The sequence below is a fragment of the Melopsittacus undulatus genome, chromosome 9 (assembly GCF_012275295.1).
Source record: "Melopsittacus undulatus isolate bMelUnd1 chromosome 9, bMelUnd1.mat.Z, whole genome shotgun sequence".
NCBI lineage: Eukaryota > Metazoa > Chordata > Aves > Psittaciformes > Psittaculidae > Melopsittacus > Melopsittacus undulatus.
Window position 1 is genome coordinate 26,817,640 of NC_047535.1, and position 25,483 is coordinate 26,843,122.

A 25,483-nucleotide genomic window follows, 5' to 3' on the forward strand; every position below is an offset into this window, starting at 1 on the left:
AAAGCATTAGAGAATATAACAAAAAGCTTTCCTTCATGCTTCTTCACATACACTTCACTGTTAAACAAACTTAAACTGTTTCTTTTCCTCCTTACTTGTATCTCTAGAAATATGTAAAAAGGAAACAGACTTCAGCATTACGTTAGAGGAAAAGGTGTACTACTCCATCAGCTGCATGAAGGTGGGTTAGCTCAGGGCCTGGTGTGCTGCTTCTCTAACTTTCGTTTTTCTCAGTGCTCAAGCTTTGGGCATACATGATTTGTGACCCAAGATTTAAGGCTGTTTCCTGGATAGGTCTCTTCTGGGAGGAAAGGAATAGGATAAAGAACAAACACCATCATTTGTGAGGTAGGATTTCTGGAAGAGCTAGACCAAGACTGTACATAGCATTTTAGTCTCCCAGCACTGAAGTGGGATTGGAACTCTCCATCCTTAGAGCAGGATCCAGCTCCAGCAGGCAGCACAGCTGGGCACTGCAGTCAGCTGAGGAACCAAGGCTGGATTAAAAACATCCCACCAGGTGAAGCAGTGACTCACCAAAAGGTGACTTTGCTGATACGTGTCTCCTCAAAAAAGGAGAATAAGACACACAGGCAGTGTCTTATAAGGGTGCTGTCTGTGCCACTCTCTTGATGAGCTTCCCTTCACCAGCTTTGGAGGGACACGGACAGGCTGGTGTGGGAGCTGGCAGAGTCAGGGTGAAGGATGTGGATGAAGAGCAGTGCATGGAGCACAACCCTTTCCTGCCTGCACCAGCAGCTCATGAAGGAGGCTGCCAGAATGATCCTTGGGTTACTAGCAGATCCCATCCCAGGACAGCAAAGGAGGCTAAGCTGGCCTTGCAGATTTTGTCCCATGCATGGTCACATCTGCTACAGGGCTTTCAGATGGACCTTCCTGCCTCTGTGGACAGTTGTCTGCTGCAGGAAGATGGGTGATGCTGGCTAAGGGGGCTGTGTGCAGGGATGGGATCAGCTGCACATTCTGCATTCCCAAGGATGTGCTCAGGAATTGCTGCTGATTCAGTTAACATCTGAAAACCCACACTGAGCAGTGGATTAATGAACTACTGCAAATCTGACCAATGTGCAGGAGTATTGTTCTGTAAGGCTTGTATACTTAGACAACTTGTGGGAACAAAGCAAAAGGATAGCATCTCCCTGGGCATGCCCCAGGATATTACTGTGTACATTGAGTGTGATGGACACCTGGAGTGAACTCACCAAGGGAGGAGCATAGCTCTCCTTGAATACGCATTTTTACTTCTATTTTCTGATTTTTTTCATGTTTATTGCACACAGGCTGGCAAGCAATCCTGTTTCAGTAGCTATATCTGGAGAGGGAGAAAAGGCGTCCTCTGGCAGTTCTGAAGCCCATGGTAACTGCTCATAGATCATGTTTAAATGTCAACCACGCCAAAAGCACATCACTTTCCAGCTGCTCCCATGTTAGCCTGTTGACAGGCCGAGCTGCTTAACAGGGCTGATTCATGGCCCAGCAGTATAACACAGTTGTGCTTGTTCGTTATTTATAGAAATCACAGGCATTGATGTTCTGGTTAGATCAAGTTGCAAGAGCAGTGATGGAAGAAGGGTTAATGTTTCAAAACAGACAGGGAGGAAGCAGATTTGCTAGAGACGACAGTACAGGAACATAATGCATTCTGCTGAGTATTAACATATATTCACTGATGAGAAAGTCATGGATGCTAAAATTCCCTTTAGAGGAACTTTTACACACTAGAGGTGAAATGATTAAGTCAGTATCTCTCAAGGATGGATAAATCACTGGTTAGGCCACAAAAGTGGGATACTGTGGAGAAAAACAGCTGGAGTCAGAGACCCTGCTGCCGGGTTTGATGTGGTATGTGGGTGCCATCAGGACAAGGACTCTTGAAGGGTTTAGCTCAAGCCTTATTCATATCCCTAGCAGTTTCTTACACTCTGTAACATAGCAGTGCCTTGGCATTTGAATGATTTTGTCTTTTTGGCTGCATCATAATTTATGACTTTATAATAGCTGTGTCTGTGTTTTGGTAGCACTCAAAGGCTACAGCCAAATACCAGGATGTAAAGCACTTCACATTCATAGGATGAAGACTCTTGTTTCTGCAGTGATCTTATGGCAGAAAAGGGTAAGAGCTTGGTACAGCAGCAACATGAGGATCCCAGGTGGTCTTACTTGTTTTGTCTGTAAGCTGGGAATGGCTGGGTAGCATCAGCCTGAAGCTTTGCCAGAAGATCACCAGGGGCATATCTCATTCTCTGGCTGTTTGCAGTTAGAAGAGTTTAGCCTGCTCATCGTAACTTTGATTCCTAACTATAAACCCTGGAGACACAAGCAGGTCCTAATGATATCACTGGGACAGCAGAGATACCATAAATAGGGTGATAATTCTAGCAAAGTCCCTGTGCACAAATCGGAGCACAAATGCTCCTATGCACAGGAGCATTTCTTGGTCAGCTCCAGGCTTTGGGATAAACTGGGCAATAACAAATGCGGGGCTGAGGATTTAAGTGGGACACAGATAGTGTGGTTCTAATTGTCAGAAAGTACTGTCAGGATTTTCCTGCTTGTGGTCTGCTTTTCTGTTCCATGTATATATGTAGATAGATGGATGAATGGACATTATTTTTCCTTGTTGACAGATGTATCATTGCTTTGAAGTGTCAGCATGAGCTGTGATATGGGGACAAGATAGCATGGCTGCTTCATGAGAAGATTTGCCCAGAACAGGTCCCAAGGCACTTTCTGAGTACAGAAACTCCTGCAGCAATCACCTGCTTAATGATTAAATATGGGAATGAAACCATTACTTGGTTAGTCCCTCAGAAGATCCTAATACCTAACTACTGTCCAGAGCTAATTTTCTGAATAATAATTTAATACACAGCCCAGATAAACCGTGTACTTAGATTGAATACAAATGATGTTTCAGTGACATGAATTATGGCCTTATGCTGAGCATCACTATGGCAACTAATGACATCACCACAGGCTTCAACCTACACAAAACCCAACTTCCAAGTGTCTCTGTTGGCTGAGATCTTTTCAGGGCTTTTGGGGGTATGAATATGTAAGCACCAGTGTTGTCAAGGGTTTGCTATGTATGTTTACTGTCATTTGAAACATTTATTCCCTTTGTGGTTAATGTTGTTCTCATGAAGGAAACCTAATGAAAATTACTGTTTGTATTTGGTTAGTAACATTTGTTGATAACATATGGTCTGGGAATGCTTCAGCAAATAAGAGCTTTTTAATAGTAAACAGAGATATGAGTTCTATAAAGCAGATGCTGTCAAAATACACAGCGTAAGGTTTGGATATTTTCTTCCTTTTGCCTCTTACCCAAAGCAAGATTATCTTCCTACTTTTCTTGCTGGTGACAACACAGTTTTTTAAAGAGAGAAAACATAACCTGTGACCTAAAGCTGCAAATAGAAAATAAGGTTGTTTCTTATGCTTAAAACATTTATTAGGTAGCTGATGGCTCACACATGGAAAAGGTAGAATATTGAGGATGTGGCTGGACCTGTAGTGCTGTAGATAATTTAAGCCTCTGTTCCCTGACACTGGTGGCAGTTTGATGCATCATCATAAAAGATGAAATATGTGGAACAGTGACACCAGGAGAGAAAACTTGAGAGCAAAGCTGCCAAAGAAACTGAGTTTTAATCAGCTCTGCACTGAACACACTCATTTGCTAAGTTCAGCTGGACAAGAGCTGCTCAGTGAAGAGTAAGGCATAAACCCATACCTTTTGTGTGCAGGAAGGAGTAATTTATTGTTTCCAATAACCTTCCAGATGCAAAACCTGCTGTTTGGTATTTATGTTTAAAGAATACCTAGTCACTGGACCACATGTCCTCTGAGCCTTTTCTCAGTCATTTCAAGGGAACTGCATTTCTTCAGCAGAGCATCTAGTTTGAGGACAATGTAGAATAAGTGTCATTAATAGCATGAGAGTGAATAGAAGTTGTTAGTGAGATATGCTATAATCTCTCCTCTGATTTGCAGTATTCTAAGTTGCAGTGTGTGTTCCATGACATTACTCAGAGGAGTTGCTCATGCCACACTCTTAGGTTACAAGCAACACCTGGTCTGTAATTATTCAAGCTTGCTTGTACACTTTGCATGAGGTTTGAAGTGTGATGAATTTTCAGGGGTATCTGGGAACAACACAGAAATCTAGTTCCCAATGAATTATATATATATATATATATATATATAATGACAAAGAGAACAAAAAATAAAAAGAGCATTTTTTTATCTGCTAGTTTCACACTGGGCCTCTGGACAATCAGATGTTGAGGAGCATCTTCCATGCAGTGGTGAGCTCTTCCCTAGTCCTCCCTCTGCCCTTTGGCTGCCCTGTTCTCTGCAAACAAGGGCAAGTGTGGATTTAGGGACTCTTTGCTTCGCTCTATCTGCAAGTTTCTTTCTGGCTTAATTTTAGGAAGTTTCTAACTTTCTAAGCCATAGAAACAAAGCTTGAAACACAGCCGTGAAGTCTCAAACATGTCTTTTTACCCCTTAGTGTAGAAGGTATTTTCTTCTCTGCTGCTTTCAAAATTGTTTAAAGCTTACAAATAGGCATCAGTTCAAGTTCCATTTAATTTTTGCTCTGTGACCCTCTTCAGTCTGTGCCAGTTTGCCAGAGGGGAAGCTTTCCTGCATCTCAAAAACCTGAAAACAGGTGACTAACTTGATGTGTTGCTCTGAGTGACACCACTTGTGGAGGCTCTTCAGGAGCCTATTTGAAAAGCCTGTTAGGGTGTTGAACAGGGGTAGTGTGTTTCACAGGTTTCTTTCCCCCACTGTCTCTAAATCAGTGCTGGCTGCTGCGTAACATGTGGGTATCCTTGAGAGAACCCCATGAGGACACCCGCCAGCGCAGGTCAGGACATTGCGGGTATCACCATCCATCCTACATAACACTCTTTTCCATGGAACCAGCCAGGATTAGAATACAAATAGTAGCTGGTGGTCTCAGGTCTTGGTTCATTATGTAGTTGGAGAGATGGACACTTTCTGGCCACTGCTGTCCCATCCCCAAGGAGCTGGTGTCCTGCTCTGCAGTCCGAGCAAACAGGTTACTCCAGATGTAATGGCTTGAACTTGACCTGGGCTGGAGGGCTGGGCTGGGATTTGGAAGAGAACCCAGGTTAAATAGGGGTTTCTTCAGGGAAAGCAAACCTCACTACCAGCCTGGAAAGAAGAGGTCAATCAGACAAGAGAAGAGCAGGAGCATGAGCAGTTACAGATATCCTGAGTGCCCATGTCCTCAATCCTCAGCTCCTGTAATGGCTATATAGGTTGTCGCTGCAGGAGACATATTGTTCTTTCTAAATAAAAAAGTTCTCTTAAATTTTGCTCCACACTGCTCCCAAATACTCTAATTTTTCCCCCCAGAGAACCATCATGGGTTTTCCAAACATCTGTCCCACATTTCCCAAAGAAGATAATTAATACCCTTGTCAATTAGCCAGCCCAGCCACTTTGGCTTGTGCCATGCAGGACATTTTCAGTTAACCACTGCATGCCCAGGCTGTAATGCTGCTGATCCGAGCATCTCTGTCCTTATTTTCACAGCTGGGGCACCCAAGGAGATTTCACAACAACACATGCGCTTCCTGCAGTGAAGGTGAAGCTGTTCACGGAGAGCACGGGAGTGTTGGCTTTGGAGGACAAAGAGCTTGGGAGGGTAAGATTGTGAGTTTAATAATGCTTCCTTCTGGCCTTGCTTTTCTAGAGAAATCTCTCCTGTACGGAAATATCCTTGGAGCACAACATGCTCTGCTTTTTTGCCAAGCTTCAAGACGGGGGAAAAGAAAGCTCTCCACTGCTGTAAAGGAGTGCATCTCGCATGCTGTCTTTGTTGTGAGTTTTTAATGGCAGCATTTCAGCTGGCTGTGCCTGCACTGAGCAAAGGCAGAGGATCTTGTGTGTGATATTGGCAGTCCGGAAAGCCTTAGAAGTTGCTTACGGAAATGGACATTCCTGAGGCAGAAAAGGGGATTATGCTGAAGCAAAAAAGAAAGGATTGAAGTTTGGCAAGGGAGTGTTAAGCTGCTCTCATATCTGCTGAGCAGCCGGCGCACAGTTTGAGCATTTGAAAGCACTGACTGTGGTGCTCACTGCAAAGGGCTTCAAATCCTGGCTTCCCCTGGGGACTGTGACTGAACCGGTGGTTTCAGAGGGGCTGCCCTGGGAGGTGAAACATGGGGGGCTCATTGCTTCCATCAGTGATGTTAATAGTAAAGAGCTCAGATCCCCAGGATACTGCCCACAGAGCCAACTCCATCTCTGCCCCTCAGCTGTGATCTCTAAACCAGTGCCCATTGGTGACCCTCCATTGCTGCAGCCCACAGCTCCAGAATATCTGTGGGCAGCACTTTTCTGTGCGTTTGGGACATTTCAGTTAATCTCCATAGATTTGTATAGTTTGTGTTGGCCCCAGGCATAAGTGGCAGCAGACTCCCTGCCATGCCTTCCTCAGCTCTTCAGCAGCATTAGCATGGTGAAGGCCCCATGAAAATCAGTTCAGGGTAAGAGAGGCTGCACCTCCTGGGTCACAGTTCAGCGTGACCTGAGCAATCTCCAGGAGCACAGTGGGCTCTGTCTGCAGCACACCTTGCTCCCTGCCCTGTCTCTATGGCTGTGGACAAGAAAGCCATGGTCAAGAAACCCACTGATCCTGTGGCAAGCCCAAATACAGTATTTCCAATTGTGGACTAACCCATTGGGATGTTTCTTGCTAACTCCATGTCTGCTTGTGCCTTAACACAGGAGAGTCTGTCCATGCAACAAAGTTTTTCCTAATTCATGTGGTTTTGTGTTCATCCTGTTCATACAAGTGCCAAATGTTCTTTCAGGTCCTAGTTTCTATCTTTGTAGTGGAGAGTGCTGTGTGTGATTTTTGTCTCATATAATTTATGTTCATTTTAGCTGTGTTTTCACATTCATGTAACATCCTTTGTTTTTGCACTTGAGAGAGAGAAAAGTAAAGCTGCCCCTTCTTTTGTCCTATCAATCTTGTATTCAAAGAGTCACAGCCATTTAGATTTCCCTCATCCACACCTTGGTCTTTCCTTTCTCCATGTCCTCCTCCTCTTCTAACAAAGGGGATGACCACACTAGGCTGCAGTACCCCAGCTGGAGACCTGCAGTTGCTTTGCTGCACAGCATCATAATATTTTCAGGATTATTTTCAAAACCTTCTTCTTCAAACAGCTCAGTACTGCTGCCTTTATTCACTGCAGCATGCTGAGCAGAGCTTTTCACCCAGCCAGCCACGATGCCATTCAGGGCTTTTCCCCCTGAGTGGTTACACTCGGTGTAGACCTGCTTGCTTTGTAAGTCTTGTTTCCACTGGCAAGCATGAGCAGTGCTGACTTTGCTGGTCCCGGGAAGCAATTAGCTAGGCATGTTGTTCTGAGAAGGATGTCAGGGCCCAAAGCAGCCCCTGTTGCCCTGAAATGCTGATGAGCCAGCCCCACTGATGCGCTTTAATTCCTGTCCAGCGGGAAGCCATCCCTTGGCCCTGAGCTTCTGCAGGCTGAAGGACATGGGCCAGCAGCAGTGAGCACGGGGAGCTGGGCAGTGATTTCCCCTGGCCTGTGGCCACCAGTGCTTTCAAATGGCCAGACTTCAAAGGGATGCTCAATGTGCCTGGAGAAGCTGCGAGATGACACGTGTCTAATCAGGCTGCATAAGGATTTCTTCTGTAATGAAACAATGAAACCAGGAGCATGTTAAGCCCCTGGTTTAGTTGTTGGAGTGGGCACAGACCTGTCTGCACAGGGGGAGGAGGGAAGCAGGTTGTATACACAAAAACACCCATGCTCACTGCCCTTTGAGAAGTAGCTTTGTGCTCTGCCAGGCCTGTACAATGCCCGCTTTCTATTGCAAGTGTTGAATTGGCAGCTGGCCGACACTCCTCATTTCACCAGGGAGAGCTGGGAAATGCTCCCAAGCCGTGAACTGTTGGATGGGCGGCTTAAGGCATGGGAATACATCCTGGCCCTATTGAAGCCAGTGGCAAGGGTCGCACAATTTCAGCTGTGCCAAGATTTCATCTACTGAGAGCAAGGAGGGGAAGAGCCATGAATTGCAACAACACTGAGGAAAGTTTATACGCCTTTTAATGAAAAGGAGTTAGAAATCAAGGTAGAGAGCATTCCAAACACTCTGAGTGGCTGCTGCCTTGCCAAGAGATGCAGTTTAATGCAAGTCTATGTGCTTGCATCACCTACCTAATATGGGGGTCCTCGAATATTCCTCGGAGTTTGGGGCTATCTGTGTCTCTAACACCACCCTGCAGGGAGGACTCTTTTTGTCTTCAGGGGGGTTTATCCAAGAGTGATGTAGTAGAGACTGACATTACTAGGTTATTTTTGTAACTAATGATAGGTTCAGATTCCTGCCAGAGAAAGCATTAGTCTAATTCAATAAAAGGAATGATAAATAATGCTGGTGCATAAGAGCAAAGTTGAGAATCTGCTGATATTAACCTCAGGCTTCATAAGAGACTTCTAAAATCATTCATCAGAGGACAAAAGCATCAAGGATATTTTGGTGGAAAACAGCCTTTGGTTGTTGACTCAGCAGTAAGGTTGAAGAGCAGAGGAATACAAGATTATGATTGGGGCTGGAGTTTGGCAGGAGCATGGACCAAGTGTGATCAAGGGATGAGTGATGGCAGCACATCAAATAACAAGGGGGAATGCTGCCATTTGTGAAATAATTTGCTTGCAGAAAGGTGAATGGGTTTAAAGGATATTCATCTCACTACTGGACAGCAGAGACTTGAATGAATTTGTGCCAGGCAAAGTCACCTCTGAGAGAGAAAGCATCAGAAGAGGAATAAGCATAGGAGAGACAGGGTTAAGCCACCATGAAGGACACAAAAGGCAACACCAGAAGAAGATGGTAGAAGTGGTGTCGTTCTGAGAGAACAGAATCATAGAATGGTTTGAGTTGGAAGGGACCCCAAACACACCAGCCTACCTAAAATGTAACCTACTGCATCCAGTCTTAACAGTAAGCAAAAAGTGAAGCCAGCTTCCCCACAACCTGATAATAGCAATGGATCAACCTTTTTATGGTGAACTTTCTGAGCCCATGAAGCAGCACCCCTCACATGGGAAATGTCAGGAAGGCTGGAGATTGACCAAGTTGTATAGGTCTGAAAATGGGAGATTGCAGTGAGCAACCTCTGCAAAAAAAACTTGTTGCTGGTTTGCTATTCACATTAGTCCACCATCTCTTCTAGACTGATTTACCTGGACAGTTACAAGTTCATTTATCATGATCTTTCCTTAAATGATGGGAACTGATAGTGCAGTTCTGTTCTGCACAGCCACATGAACAATAGCACAGTAGATATAAGAACCAAAGAATATACGACCTATTCTCAAAATAGTAAGCTCTACCTCAAAAAAGCAATAAAAAGCCATCCTCACTGATGTGAATAGAAATTTCCAGGCTGACTTTTAGGGGAAAAGCAGCTCATCTGATGTGGTTTTGTTCCCCATTAAAACCCATTTTGTGAATAATTGTTCCCTTTAACTTTGTTTTTAATGCTTGCAGGTTGTTCTCCACCCTACTCCCAATAGCCCAAAGCAATCAGAATGGCACAAAATGACTGTTTCCAAAAACTGCCCAGATCAAGACCTGAAGATCAAGCTTGCTGTGCGAATGGATAAGCCTCAAAACATGAAGCACTCTGGGTAAATGCTTGTCTTGCTCTGAATTCAATTTGTTAGGAATGTGCAGTAAAAAAATGCCTCTTTTTTCCAAGATTCTGGGAGAGAAACTCTTTTTCTGAAGGTCACAGGAGGTCAAAAGAAAGATTAATGCAAAAATAGCATTAGTTCAGTCATTTATAATGCATTTTCCATGTTCTCAGCATAGTCTTTTTAATGCATATCAGCCAAACATTATTCCTCAGTAAATTGCTAGGTTATTTTTTTTTCCTTTAAGGAAATAATGGGTGAGCTGCCTGCCTCTCTTGCTGAAAATGGTATAGTTTCCTAAGTTATTCTGTTTCCCTGTATTGACTTCTCAGAACCAAAGCACAGTGCACCTTCCGCTTGAAATACACTCCAGTGTGACTGTCATTGTTTACAGAGAGACACACACAGCACAATTAAATAGCAGTTGCCTGGAGTCATGATCTGGAAGGTTAAAAGGGAAACCTCAGCTCTCCAGATGGGAATATTGAAGGATGTGGGGCCAAGGGAAATCCCTGACACCCACCCCTGACTTCCACCTTTGTGCCATGCAGTTATAAATTAAATCATCCTTGGCAAGACCTACCTAGCACAATTGGCAAGGCTTTCCTCTGCTCTTCAGGTCACAGGATGTGATAAAAAATAGAAACTGTCCAGGAAAGTCACTCTTTTGAATAACTCTTTACCTGTTATGTTCTCAGTGCTATGAAAGTGACTTGGTTTCATTTCTATTTTCATAGTGTTTTGTTAGATTCAATCCATTATTAGATGGTTTGGATCACTCATCTTTTTTTTTTTAATTCCTTCTCCTCCTGTTTTCTCTGCTAATGAGATCAGAGCCAGTAGCCACACGTGAACTTTAATTTTTCCATCATGACCACAGATACCAAAAGCAAGAAAGGACAGTTCACCCATCATATTTGTTTCCTTAACCACAACTCGTAGCAACAGGGCTGAGCAGTCCAGGTTTTCCTCAGGCTTTCTGCAACTGACATTTGATTTGCAAGATGCTGCTTAAAATGAGGTGGTTTATAATACTGGCATGCTCTCAGAGCTGAGATTGTCTTTCTGCTGATGTTATGGCACTAATAGGGCAAGTAACCATGTTCTTGAACCAGCCAGGAACTCGGGGCAAACGTGAGCATGACTTGGAGTTTTATGGATTAAACATTCACCAGGAATATGCTGGATCTCTTCTAGCAGAAGGAACCACGAGCATAACCAAAAAGGAATTGTTCTTCTCTTTATTGAGCTAGAACTGATGTAATTGTAATGATATATAAAACATAACCACGAATAATGTCCTTGGTTTTACTATTAATCTGATGCTGCTGCTATTTTTGCTAGTGTTTGTATTACAGTGTCACCGTGGCCACTTCATCGCAGAGATTAAATGCAATTTAGACACTAATGTTAAAATTTAATTCTTCCTTTCTAGAAAACAGTAAATTCACCCCTCCTTAGAAATTACTCAGTTTGCTTTAAATCTGTAACCAAGCAATTCCTAGGAATTCACTTTAAGATGTTCAGCAAAGGGTCCTGGTTTGGTCAACCCAGTAGATACTGGTTTTGATGTAGTAAAGTGTCCTGTTTGACAGCTCCCATCAGCCAAATGGTTTTATGAGGCTTAAAGCAGCATTCAGGGTTTCTCTGCCTTAATTCTTCCATTGCAAACGTGTTCTTAACCCACCCAACCATATCATAGCTATTCACTGGCATTCAAGTGCTTCTTAAATTGTAAGCATGTTGTGAAAGACAAAGAGGAAGAGAGAATTAATACTGTGTAACGTTAAGACTCTGGGAGCTTTTTATGTCACTTTCTTTATAAGTTATTTGTTCAGGCTAGAAATAAACACTTTAATGAATGTTGCTGAGTTTAAGAGTCTGTAATTACTCCTGCTTGCATATTAACTCAGCTTTTAGGTGTTCTAGAAAACACACTGAAAAGCAAGAGAAGAGTATGTAGTCACTTGTGTACTGAATTCACCTGTTCTTTTCTTCTAGGTATTTATGGGCCATTGGTAAAAATGTTTGGAAGAGATGGAAGAAAAGATTCTTTGTCCTTGTCCAGGTAATAGATTTAACTAGAAGTGATCTTAAACTACAACACGAAATATTTAAGTCTTTCCTCTGGCTGTTTCTGGTGCTGTGTGATTGATGCTGAGTTGCGGTTCTGTGTAGGGTGTCTGTTAAGTCATGATTTTTTTCTAAATGTATACATCTTCTCAAGGATATCCCAGTTGAGACCTTTAGCCATGAGTTTCCTGATGGACATGATTACTTGGTGAAATGGAGAACTAATTGTAGTGAGGAATTAATGAAATGAGGAGGAAGCTTGGTCTGCCTTGGCTGAAGGTACTTGGGTGCAAATGCTTCCTTTTGAGCCTCCAATTAAAACCTGAAGTCCACTGAAATCTACAGAAGTTTCATCACTGGCTACCTCAGTTAGTATATCATTCTTGACATTGATCTTGCCTTCACATTCATTACTGCCTCTCATTGTCTACAGCTCTCATTGATCATTTTGTGATGCCTTTCTTCTCTTTTCCCTATTTCTTCTTTTGACTTTGTGCCCTCCCAGTTTCAGTAGACATGTAAATTTGACCATGGTTAAGAATTTCAAGGAAACAGGGAGAAGATCTCCTCATGTCCTAAAGCAATCTGGCCAGTACCTGATGTGTTAGATCTTCCCTCCCCTTCCCAAGAGCAGCTGAAACCACAGCATTGGCCACAGAAGTGTGGGACCCCTGTTTGAGCAGCTCCATCTTCACACCAGCCTGATAAAGCCACAGAGTCCTCTTGGGTCTGTCTCTCTCTCTGGGTTCCTTAGAGTGTGTTGTCTCCAGGTATGAGCATTGTGCAGGGTCCTGTAATGAAAGCAACACAGAAGTGCTCTGATGGAATAATATGGAATCTTTCTGAGATCTTGTGCCAGCACAGATCCAAAGTGATCAAGTCAGAGGGTGAAATCCCACTGCTGATGAAGCAGATCACAGGTGTGCTGCAGAGGAGTTGGGGTTTCACACATGCATACAAAATGAGATGTTGTAATCTAAGTGAACCAGGCTCCACATTTGGGATGTTTCACACAGTCCATCTTCACTGTACACTGCCAGCTTCTGTGGTCTTATATCACTGGGTGTAAACTGGTTAGTTTGTTTTGAGTTAATTATTACTTCAACTGTCTCAGTCGCTTAGTTACGTTCCCTGTTTGTCCATCACTGCCAGCCTCCATAGCACTGAACTGTGTGGCAGATAAGAAAATCCATCCTGGGATGCAAAATTTATGTTCTGTATGATCAACAGGGACAGCTTGAGTGCTCATTTTGTACTCCAGAAGGGGCCAAAATGGCAACAGAAGGGGGGGGAGTTAGTGCAGAGCCGCCACAGGTGATGCCTCTATCTGCCCAAGCACTATATTTAGATTCAGGTAAAAGTGATGGGTTTAGGATCTGGGTAATCCATTCCTAGAGGCGTCTGGTTTGCCAGTGCACCCTCTGTGCAGGGACTGCCCAGGTCCTTTGTGAGGTATGGTGCTTGGCACCTCACAGGGCAATCCAGTGCCTTGCAGAGCCAGACCACTGGAAGTAAATCCCAAACTGTTTCCTGGGTAAGAAGCAGCAGAGGCTATAATGAAAGAAAGGCCTTTTGGGAGCGTTATGCAATGACCCTGTTCTTGAGTGGGGATTGAGGGATTGCTTTGGTCTGCATGTTTCCTTTATTGTGTCCTGAAATGAAGTTTAAAGTGCTGTGGCAGTCTGTGATCGCCTGTAGAGCAACTACTATTGCTTTTCCCCAAGAGGTACTTCATTCCTGTTAGACCAAGTTCTTGGTCCTTTTTTCCCAATGAACAGGGATTCTCCAAAGGGGAAATCCTCTATCCTATCATAGCTTCTCCCTGAAATAAACCTATTGATACCCTTATATGGAAAGGTTTGCAGGTTTGAACATGTATTCCCATGTCTCTTCCAAGGAGCCTTTCTTCCGGCCGTTCTATGTAATTGTAGTAACTTCTCTAATTTTCAGTTGCTGTCTATTCTTCAGCTTGCTGTGGAATTGAAGCTCTCGGAGTTATTCCATGTTTTGTCATGTTACTAGGTCTGTATTTGTCTCTTGGCGTATAAGAGCAGGATTTGGCCAGAAAAGCAATTCATTTGAATAAGATGAGCAGACTTTTGCCCCCAGAGAGTCTCTGTAGCCCACCTCAGAAATTCCAGCTACCACTGCAGCTTCTCTGTTATGTTACCGTTTGCTCAACATTTGGTGCAATGTAAAGTGTTCTGCCGTACATCAAATATAAACAAGAAACACTCTCTATGCAGTCCCTCAGATGTAGTTTGAGCATATTGAACATGTCAGCAGGCAATAAAGATGGAATAAAAATACTTTGCTGTCCGTATGTTTGTCATTTGCTTCTCATGCAATGCAAAGGATGGGTGCTGATATGAAAAGGGATTGGCAGCAAAGGTGTTGATGTCCGGGATGCTCTGAACTCTGCTAAACTACAGACAGAAAATAACACCCGCAGGAAGGTGAGCTGGCTCCATAATGTAAAGAACAGACAAGGAGCAGCCCCTGTTTTGGGAGCTCACTCATCTGCACCTGTCTTCTGCTCACAGCAGAGCCAAGAGTTGGAGTCCAAAGCATGAAATCCATTTGGGATATAGTGGTCTTGTCAGTTCATGACACCACCAGGAGGACAAGGCTGTATGTTGGGGTGGATAATGAAATGTTTCCTCTCTGATCACTTGTCTTTGCTCTTTACCTGTAGAACCTTCTATTGCAGCTCCTCTCCTCCTCTTGGTCCTGTGTCCTCTCCAGCCCCTCTTTCCCCATTTCAGATAGATGCAGCCTCAGTTCTTTCAGTGCTAATGGGTGGTACCACTCTGCCTTCTGGTTTCTGATTAAGAAATTCATGGTGATGCTCAAACTCTTCATAACTATTTCAACAAGGCACCAAAATGCCAAACTGCATGGGAGGCACCAAGGAGGAAGGTGTTGATGGCAGTTTGTCTCTTGTGTTGGTGATGCCTTGCCGGTATGAACAGAGGCTTTGCATACATGTGTGTATAGAAAAAGGAGCTCTGCAGGGAGGGTTCCCACTGCTGCTTGGCTTGTGTAAGCCTGGAGAGAAAGGGAAAGGAGCAATGACTGCCTTGTAATTTGGGTAGAATAATCCCTCGCACCTTCTGTGTCTGTAGCTGTGAGGGTTGTACAGAAGTGGAGATGATTTGTTTGGGTGTAGTCGGTGAGAGCGGTTCCTTTGTGCCATTTCTACAACTGGGCCTGACCTCTTCAGCATGTGCATTGCTGGGTGGACTTGGTTCAACCCCTCAGGGAAGGTTTGCAGCATAGTATGGCTGGCAGAGCTGGTGCACATGCTCATCCAGCATGCACCCATGCGTTCAGAGGGGATAGTTTTCTCTCCAAATGAATCTCAGTCCTCTCTGCACGCTGCCCACCCTTCTCGTAGACACCCTTTGAGATGAGCAGCAGAAGAGCAGAATACTGATTAGATGTAAATTACATGGCAGAGACTCGTTACTTGCCTAATTTTAAATCCTGAGATATGCAGCGTGAAAGTGATGGCAGAATATGGCCCTGAGCTTGGATGGAAATGGTCCACAACATCACAAGGGAGGAAAATGCTTTGTAAAGGCAACAGTAATGCCAGTGGCTGTGGTAAGCCAAAGCAGTGGAGCAGTTTAGGGCAAAGTTCTCAGTGACTGGTTAGAAAAGAAACTGTACATCCATCACAGATGTTGGAAGTGTTTCCTAAGTTGCTTCATCAGCTGCCTGAGCACAGCATATACATTTCAGCCAGTTTGCCAATTAGACCCTTGATTGTGCAAAAGCTGGGATTTTTGATGGCTGGCAGAGCTTGCATTAATTCTTTACAAAGTCTAATGTGCTGTACTGGCAACAACACTGTTGTTGGTTCTGGTGGGTTTGCTGGTTTTGTGGTAGGAAATGTAGTGATTCTTAAGGGCAAGTGAATTAATTACGTTGAGATTTCAGACTGAATCTTTTCTTCCCTTGTCATAACCCAATTTCTGTGCTCTGGCAGCATATGGGAAGTAACACTCCATGGTACCTGGATGACATGTCTGCTGAGTAGCTTGAAGCAGTTTTGAGCTGATTGTGTCTGATGGTGTTTGCAGAAGGTTGGAACCAGATCAAATCTCTGCAGATTAAAACCAGTTGCAGTGTCTACGCCTGGATCTATTGTTCTGGTGACAGACTCCCTGAACTCATTCTAATTTAGACTAACAGTGACAGTTCCTGCTTTTAGCAAAACTCAGCTGACTCTGGATAAAATGAAATTAAATGTTCAGTAACTCCAAATAACCAAGATTTGAAAATAATTCAGCAAAATTGCAGTGTGCAACACCAGCAGTCCTCCACTGTGGTCCTCAAATCAAGGTAAATGACCCTTAGCTGGTCCCTATAATCATATTAAATCATGTTTTCAGTTAGACCCTTACTGGGAACTGTGCATAGGTGGTGATTCTTGAGACATCTTGAGTGTTGATGATAAATACAAACTGCTTGTTAGAGATGCTTATTATACCTGGCTGTGGTGTAACATGTCCCATCTGTACTCATATCGGATGGCTTCCCATCACACACTCCCTCCTGCTTGAAGGAAGAAGTTAGGACAACTGCTATGTGCAGTCATGTAGGGCTGAATAGATGTGCTGAGATGTGAAAACTGTTGTTTTCATGTTTTCTTGTTTAAGCTCGGTTGTTTCCTCTGCTCATTTGTGTCAGGAAAGGGCTTGGGAGGCAACATACAGCTGCAACCAGAGGACAAAGTCTCCCATCAAAGCAGAAAGCTGTATTACAGCTGGCAGTATCTTAGCACAGTTTCTCTCCCTTGGGACACAATGCATGCTGTTAATCAAGGAAAGGTCCATTTAAGAATTTAACCCAAGTGGGGCGGTGTTATGTCAACAGTGAGAAAGGGGGAGGCGAATGACTGAGCTTGGAGTGTGAGGCACGACAGTTAACAGGTTTGAGCAGGATCCTGGGGAAAGCAGTGCTCGCTAGAGCAGGAGTCTCTGGTGGAGAACAAGGACAAAGTCAGGACTGGTTAATACACATCTACTGTGTTTATTAATCATTTGGATTATATAGCTGGTGACAGAATATGGTTGAGTGCCAGGAAAGTCAGATCTAATTTAGCAGCTGGGAATAGTGAACTTTGGCATTTGTCTCCCGCTGTCTGCTTCCCCTTTCCTCTATTTCTTTGTCTTTTTTTCCCCACTTTCTTTTCCTTCTGTTCTTTTGTCTCAATTTCTCAAAGCTTTTTCCCTTTTTTTTTTTGTAATGAACCAACCAGGGCAGCCCTGGATTATTTCTCTTCTTTTAGTTTCACTCAGTTCAGCTTCCTTAGATGCTCCTTTCCTGGCCCTTATTGAGTCCCTGGATGAAATCCCAGATGCTTTGAGAGATTGTCCCTCACTGGGCAGAGATTTCTGCTCTGTCTTCCTTCAGCTTCCTCTCTGTGTTTTTCCAATTACTCAAACCATCCATCTTGCCCATCCCATCTGCTCGCTCACTCTCATACTCAGCTACAGTTCAGTGTGAACTCAGCAGGCTGTAAGATTAATTTCTGCCATTAACTGTTTCACTTTTTTGGCCACTTCTGAGCTTCTACAGAAAGCAGGCTCTGTAAAGCACAGTATTTCAGAGGACTGGTGAAAGGCAAGCTGCAGTCTCCACTTGACCCTACAGTGCTATTCAGCAGCCAAGCACAATCGTGACATACCGAGCTTCCTAGAATCTCATTTTGTCGGGTTTTACTTTACCGCTGCTTGTGAATGGAAGGAACCACTTCACACTGGTAGCCAGGGCACCAGCTTCTTGCTGAGCCCAAGCAGAAAATGGCTTAGGCAGCAGGATAGGACAGGCTGGTGTGCCAGTCCTTGAAGTCAATAGCTCAAGTTGTTTAGGTGCAGGCGCTCTGCATGGCAGCCAGCTCCTTTTCCAGAGGCCATCAATACCTTGTCTCCTCCTTCCAGCTTGATCCTGTCCTGTGTCCTGCCAGGACCTTGAGCAACGCTGAGCCTGGGCTTTGCACTTGAGCTGTGTGAGTAGGGAAGTAGGCTTAAGGGAGCCCTGATGGGCCCTGGCTCATCACACTTAGCAGACCCACCTGTGGTTTCTGTTAGAAACCTCTTCTAATAACTGATGTAGAGCAGCTTCTTCCAAAGAAATCATGTGAATGCTAACAGGAGAGACCAGTTTGTTTTGCTTCTGTCCCAGGATGGCTCTACCAAAGGCTGCTGTCTACAAACCTCTTTTATAATTTTTGACATGAGAAGTATAAGCTCCAAAATGCCTGTGTGGGTTTCCATACATCCCTGTTGTGTTGGTATGGTTGGCTTATTGATAGGGATGAAGAATCTTTTCTGGGTCTGAAGATGAGAGAAATTATTTCATAGAATCACAGACTGGTGTGGGTTGGAAGGGACCTTAACGCTCATCCCATCCCAACCCCCTGCCATGGGCAGGGACACCTTCCACTAGAGCAGGCTGCTCCAAGCCCCTGTGTCCAGCCTGGCCTTGAACACTGTCAGGGATGGGGCAGCCACAGCTTCTCTGGGCACCCTGTGCCAGCACCTCAGCACCCTCACAGGTAAGAACTTCTGCCTGAGAGCTCATCTCAATCTCCTCTGTCAGCTTAAAGCCATTTCCCCTTGTCTTGTCCTTTTGAGAGCCTGAAATTCAGACTTCATGGTCAGAGAAGAAACAAAACTGCTGAATGAATTTTACTGTTACTGTAGAGCATAGAAGAGGAGAAAAAACAATCAGTTGTATTAACGTTTTCAATCAGTGTCAGTGTAGGTTAGCACTGACTCACTTCAGGAATGAGATTTATTGCATGGCCCCTGAAGTTCGTGCTGTCTAACACGGAGGAATCAAAACCTCACCGGCTCAGATTGAAATCTCCAGCATCTTCCCATAAATAAATCACATTCAGGCGTTTATCCAGGAGGTGGCAGCAATATACCGCGAGTGTGAGTGAATGAGCGCTGCAGGAGCCGTCTGAACACTGTGCTGTGGGGCACTGGGTTATTTTTAGATTCCTTCGCGTTAATCTTTTTAATTTTTTTGCCTTTTGCTATGCATTCAAAGTTCACAGCATAGAATATGCACTGGGGTGCTCCTGCTATTGGTCTGTTACTTGTCAATCTTTCGTCAGCGCTGGTAGTTTTAAGGAGGATGCAAGATGCTTAAAGCATCACTTTTAGTCTTAACTCCCACAAATGTGTTAATGATAGAGTTTATTCTTAGGTGGCTTTTGGAGCTGTTCCTGGAGAAAGGCAGGGTGCAGGCAGGGCTGCTGGGAGCAGGCTGGCAGCTAGCAGAAGCCCATAGAGGGCAGCAGTAAACCGAGCGCAGGCTAGGAGATGCTATACCAAGAGATGCGTGCCTTGACTTAAATAAATGACATTTTATTAGGAGTAGATGCCACCAAAATAGGTGCTGCGTGTGTATTTGTAGCAGAGCAATTTGTCTGGAGTTTGAAGGCAAAATGTCCCCAGCCCAGGAGGATTCCAGAATCTCCTGTCTTCCAGGACCTCTCCCAACTTCCCCAAAATGACAAGCATGATCCATTGCCACCCACCAGAGTTTTAAAGTTTCCTCCAGAGGTCAAGCAAATGTCCAGACGGATAAGACTACGTCAAGTATCCAGGATGTGACACAACCTTATAAAGTCATTTGAAATCATTTGACAGTAAATTTCCCCGTGAGTTCCTAGCCTGGGGTACGGAGAATCCTCTCCTCCCTGGATGAGCTTCTCGCCAAGCATCCAGATTGCAAGCACAGGGAGTAGAGCAGGGTCTTGATGCGGCCTGATGGCCTCCTAAAGGCAATGGGGAGCCTGACAGAGCCCCCGCAGCTCAGTCGGCTTCCGTCAAGAGCTTGACATTGAATGGATCGTGTCATGCAGATGGTACCTCAGAGGAGTGAGAGCTGCCATTTACAGCACTGATGACAACAACTGCCGAGATCAGTGGGATCTTAAGATTGCTTTAATATGACTGGCACCTAGCAATTTAGCTCACATTGTTTGTGACAGGGTGTCACTCTTGCACTTGTCTGGGGATGAATGATAGAGGGTTTTAAAGCACGGAGCTTCCTCTTTTGGAGGATATTAAACCGCTGTATGTAGTGATGCAGAGAATGAGATGCCTGCTGCAGCAGGGTGTGTGAAGGGAGAGCCTTGCAGAAGCTTGGTACAAAGTTTAGTCTGTCTCAGATGGGCATTGACCAGTGTCAAAATTACCCTACCCCCCCCAACCCCTGTAAACACCCTGTCAGTGTGCAGCATTTGTAAGTGCTTTGGATTGCCTTGTGCTCACCTGGTGCCATCTTAGCTTTGTGGTTTTCTTCAGGTTAGTCAATATACATTTGCTATGTGCAGCTACCGGGAGAAAAAAGCTGAACCTCAAGAGCTGCTGCAGCTCGATGGATACACTGTGGACTACACCGACCCACAGCCAGGTATGGGGCTGATAACTTGCTGCTGGTGCTCACCACACTGTGTATGCCTTGCAAGCGGGGCACTTCCCCTTCTTTCTACCCCTGATGCAGCTGAACTGTGATCAGCTTTATTCTAAATATCTTTGTGTTTAGACTTATCATTAGCTATGCATGACTTTACAATAAATTGAGCTAGGAGCTGCACTAGAGGAAGGAAAGACTCGTCTCTTCTGGGGAGCCTAAGTGAATTAGACACTTAAATCCTACTGAAATTTGATTGTGAACTAAATGCTCAAATCAAGGAATTATCCTAACCTGTGCTTTCAGATTATATTCCTGAAATAAAAGGTTAGCAGGTGTGCCTGTCTTTATGGTAGCAATTACTCATGGGACTAATCCAGCACTTTTGCCTGCCCCTTTTCCTCTCTGATGTATGTGGGTGTGTGCAAGGGGAAGGGACAGAAAGCCCCCTGGTACCTGGAAGTACCGGTTGAGCAGTGAGACCCTTCTTCAAGTGCAGGAGCACCACATTTCTTTTATTTCAGTGGGGCAACATGTTGAGCAAGGTGATTCTCACCATGCCCTGGATAATGGTATCCCCAGTGGAGATGAAAGACCATAGTAGGTTGGTTGTCAAGACCTTTATTCTAGGTAAATTCTCATATTAGGACAATGGAAAGGTGGGTGCTGCATCAGGGCCAAGACAGAAATAAGCACATCATACAAGCACCTCTCATGTACCATTAGCACTGATGCACCCAGTCTAAAGGGAAACTTCCCACCACATCCACCCAAACCCCATTTTTAATGGGGCTCCATTGGTGCAACTCACATGGGACCTGCACAGACAGGGCTGTAGGTGAGAGAAACAACTCTGTGTTGGGGCGTGTTTTGGTAACTGTGATGCAGAGGGTGCACCCTGGGAACTTGGTGGGCTGTATTGCAGGTGAGTTTTGGGAGGGGAATGAGCTCAGCTGGGGGCAGTGCAGGGCTGGCTGAGGATGCACCAGGGGCAGCTGTGGGGTGGGAAGTAGGGGGAGATCCCCATGATGGCCTCAACGCTTCCAAAACTCCACTGTTGCTTCCTCTCCTGCCAGGTTTGGAGGGCGGCAGAGCATTCTTCAATGCTGTGAAGGAAGGAGACACGGTGATTTTTGCAAGTGACGATGAGCAGGACCGTATCCTGTGGGTCCAAGCCATGTACCGAGCTACCGGCCAGTCCCACAAACCTGTGCCGCCTACCCAAGTGCAAAAGCTAAATGCTAAAGGAGGAAATGTACCCCAGCTAGATGCCCCAATCTCTCAATTTTGTAAGTAAATAAGTTCTTCCAGAGAGCAGAAGTCTTTGATGGGAAGATTTTCTGCACTGATGTAAATCAGTTTTTGCACATGTGTTTCTGACTCCAAAGTGCAGTTTTTGTTATCATTAAGCTGCTTTTTACATCAGTGGATCCAGTTGAACTGTGTGTTTAGCACAACCAAACCCAAGAAACAAAATTCCTCAGGGAACTCGTCAATGAGTGATTTAAAGTGCAATACTTGATGGAGGAGAGGCTGGGATCTGAGAGCCTGAGACCCAGCTTGCTTTCCGCAGACACGCGTTTCACCCCCACACAATCAACTGCACACCCAGATCAGAGCGATTCATTAGCACCATTAGCTGTCTATCAAACACATCACGTGCTCAGAACTACAGGTGCAAATCTTGCAAGTATGAAATGCACACACAAAAAGAGGTCTCCTGTTGAATATTCAACTGTAGGAAAGCATATGGTATTTTTAACAGGTTGCTTTGCAGGCCAGTTAGATGTGAATTTAAAGCAATCATCTTTTAAGTCGTAGCTATGCTGCATGTCCTGTGCAGTGATACCCAGTTTGCTTAATTTGAAATTTAGAGCGATTTCTTTTGTCTTGCAAATGCAATTTGATTATAAACCACACAAATGCCTCCTCGTTCATTTTTCCTGAAGGTCTCCATCACACATCTGAAGCCCCTTTGTTGTGTAACATGCAGCAATTCTGGCTAGTTTCAGCAAAATGTAAGAATTGGTATCATTAAGTAAAATAAGGGAAAAGTGTTAAATATTAGCAAATTCTTCAATTTAAATCAGATTTTTAAATTTAAAGTAGCCTCTATAAAGCTGTTATGGAGTATTTTGTTGTAAGAAACCCAGAAAATCTGCCCCTTGTTTATCATTTGACTGTCTTTTGTATTGGTTTAATTTCTTCATGTCAGTATAGAAAATAACACTGCAAGACATTCACCTGTACTGTCACTGTTACGGCAGAAAACCTCTGCTTGCTGCTGCTTTGTTGTTGTATTTTGTATCCTCCACGTGCTTTGTGTATTTTGGACTCCCTTCTGCCTTGCATTGCTGCTGCTGTGAGTGAGATGTGGCATGATGCAGCGTGGCAAAACTATAGTCAGTATTTTCATTTCAGTGACCCTCATCCTCTTCATCCCAGTAATGTCACTGACTTTGGGGGTGCAAGGTGTAAAGGATGGGGGTCGGGAAGGAAGGACACCTCTCAGAAAGCCAAAATGGGATGTAGGAATTGGCCCCTTGGAAGTGGGATGTTTACTGGCTGTGATTAGCCTCTAGATCAGGCTGGGTTGTGCTGACCTCAGAGCGTTCCTAGGAATTGTATGTCTCGCTGCCTAGGGTGTTCAGTCAATGAGTTCTTGGAAATCACAGGCACAGGTCCTTCTACTGCTGCTTTTTTATATGCTAAAGCCTTCAAAGTGTAGCAAGGGAGAGCAGCAGAGGGGTGCTGCTGTGGCTCCCTTGCCTAACAAGTGATGCTGAAAGATGCTGTTAGCTGTGTGGTTGATGCTCTTTGCTTGTCCCAGCATGATCCCTGAGGATTCAGATGAGAGCAGGGAGAGAACACCAAGCTGGGGAATCACCTTTCTCTCCAGTCTTCTCCCATCTCTGCAGACATCAGGCCCTGAGGACTTTTCTGCTGGGTAAATGCCTGATGTTTGTGAAGTTTTCACTTTTCCGGACCTATGTGTGGGGTTAGGTGAAGGGTCCCTTTCCCAAACACATTGCAATTGCCTGGCAGCAGCTGTAGCAAAGTGTGCCAGGAGTCTGGGGAGGGAAATGGGATGCCTGAGGCCATGGACCTTCAGGTGTGTTGTCCCCATGCCCAGCCAAGCACTGTGTGCATGAGGAGAGCTTACGCACTTGCTTAGGTTACCTGGGATGGAGAAGGGGCAGCTGGCTTGTCCTGGTCAATTTGCCAGGGAGCAACAAAGTCAGTGGCTGAGCCCAGGAGTCCTCTCTGTATCTAACTCCCGCCCAGCACTTCCAGTGCTCATGGTCCTGCAGACAGCATCAGCCTGGCTGTGCTCAGAGCTGGAGAAATGCCACAGGTTTGACCTTTTTTTTCCATCTCACTTGCCTGCCAGAAAGCAGGGATCCCTTATCCTTGCTTCTGGTGGAAACAGCAGAGATTTCACTCCCTGGTCCCTCTAAGGCATCTGAGTTGGTCAGTGAGTTTCACTTATTCTCATGCCAATGCCACTTCCAAATCTGTATCATTTGGCTTTTTTTATGCCACCACCCTCTCTCCACCCACATAAGCTGGAGAGCTTCAGGCTCTCCTTTTTACTTCAAGCACCAGGAAACCCTCCTGGTTGAGTTGTGCCAAAGCCTGGAAGGGGGAAACCAGTCAGCTCATCAGTCTGATGATGACTTGCTAGTTCAGCATCTTCTGGGCTAGGGTGTTTTGTCCTTGGTCTTCCTTCCTCCTCCTCCCATGGATGTAGATCCCTCTGACAGCTCTCTGCACAGGACCTTCAACTAGAAGAAGAGGAGGGCAGCATGCTATAGCACACCTTCATCTCAACAGCAAAGGCTACTCATTTTCCATATTTGTATGTTTGTATGTGGCAATGCTCGTTGCAAAAGTCATTGGGCACAGCAGTTAAAGAATCAGAAGGAGAAGTGAGTCATGCATACCACACATGATGGCTTGTCGGGAGTCTTAAGTGCACAAATACATATCTCAGCTCCTTCAGTCTTGAAATTTGAACATATCAAGTATTGCATTTTTTAAAGGGTTTTGGTTTGTTACTGGGGGGGGAGTTTGCTTGTTTTTTGGTTTTGTTTTTTTTTTGCTTTGAGGTTTTGTGGGTTTGGGGTTTTTTTTTTGCCTGCAGAAAGGTAAGGACTTTCATGAGACGTTTTATTCTTGTACATTTATCTTTATACTTGTCATGTTTTTTGTGCTTATTAGAGGCTGTGGTGAATGAGGATGTGCAAAGAAGTAAATGTTAGGCCATTTGACGAGTAACTGTTGTTCTAGCTTTAATGTTGTAACAGTCCGATATGGCACATGCATGCACATGCATAGAAAAACCAGCCCTCCGCTCCCATGGTGGAGCTGTCTGTTAAACAGAAACTCAAGAAGAACATATTTTGCTGTTGGGAGAAATAGTGAATTTATTTGATTCCCACCTCTTTTGACTCAGTAAATACCAACTTTGAGCAGCACTCAAATTCTGATCCTGATAGCAGCATTTGACCTGGAAGTGAACAGACAGCTCCGAACCAGGGTGGAGTTTGTTTTATTTGCAGTTTAAGTACTGAAAAACAAAATAGATCCTGCTATTCATTGATTTTTGTATGACTCTACAATTCCTTTTATGTGGGTGAACAATACCTGTTAGAGTGAAAAGTATTGCTTTTTTTTTGTTTTGCTACAATTTAAAAGAGCAACTCCATTCACGCAAAGCTGTGCTGTTCTCCAGTGTTCGCATTATCAAAGCAAAAACCCAAAACTGTTCTTGTTTACTGTTGGAATCATGCACAGTATTATAGTCAATAATGCTGCCAATGCATATTACACCTTTGGCAATATTTAAGCTTCATAAAAGTGGTTACTTGTCTGAAAGCACCAGTCTTTGTTCATTCTGTGTTAGTGATGCATCCAGCAAAATTCCCAAACATGCTTCAATGTTCTGTTCTGGTTTCGTTTAAACCCCTTTCTTTTCCACATGAAGGATTGGTCTGTACTTGTTTTACGTTTCACTTGTGGCTATATTTCATTTCTTAATGTCTTGTTTATATTTAATAACTGTTAAGCACACCATATACAAAGAGTTGGTTGTTTTGAGAATGTGTAATGATTTGTTCCCCCATAATACGTAGCGAGGTTTATTGAGCTGCTTAAGAATTTTTTCAGCTGTAAGTGGTTTTTATTTTGTTGGTTGGTTTGATTTTCTTTTAAGTTTCTTTTATTTCTCTTTT

General features: G+C 44.3%; 1 protein-coding gene across 2 annotated transcripts in view; it reads left to right on the plus strand.

The window, feature by feature from the left end:
- CADPS (calcium dependent secretion activator) overlaps positions 1-25,483 on the plus strand; it is a 210,316-nt gene that overhangs the window by 91,070 nt on the left and 93,763 nt on the right. For both annotated transcript variants that reach the window (XM_034066465.1, XM_034066466.1), the window contains exons 7-11: positions 5,593-5,704; positions 9,592-9,731; positions 11,739-11,805; positions 20,141-20,249; positions 21,326-21,538. In XM_034066465.1, coding sequence (XP_033922356.1) covers positions 5,593-5,704; positions 9,592-9,731; positions 11,739-11,805; positions 20,141-20,249; positions 21,326-21,538 — 641 coding nt within the window. The remainder of the gene's footprint in view (positions 1-5,592; positions 5,705-9,591; positions 9,732-11,738; positions 11,806-20,140; positions 20,250-21,325; positions 21,539-25,483) is intronic.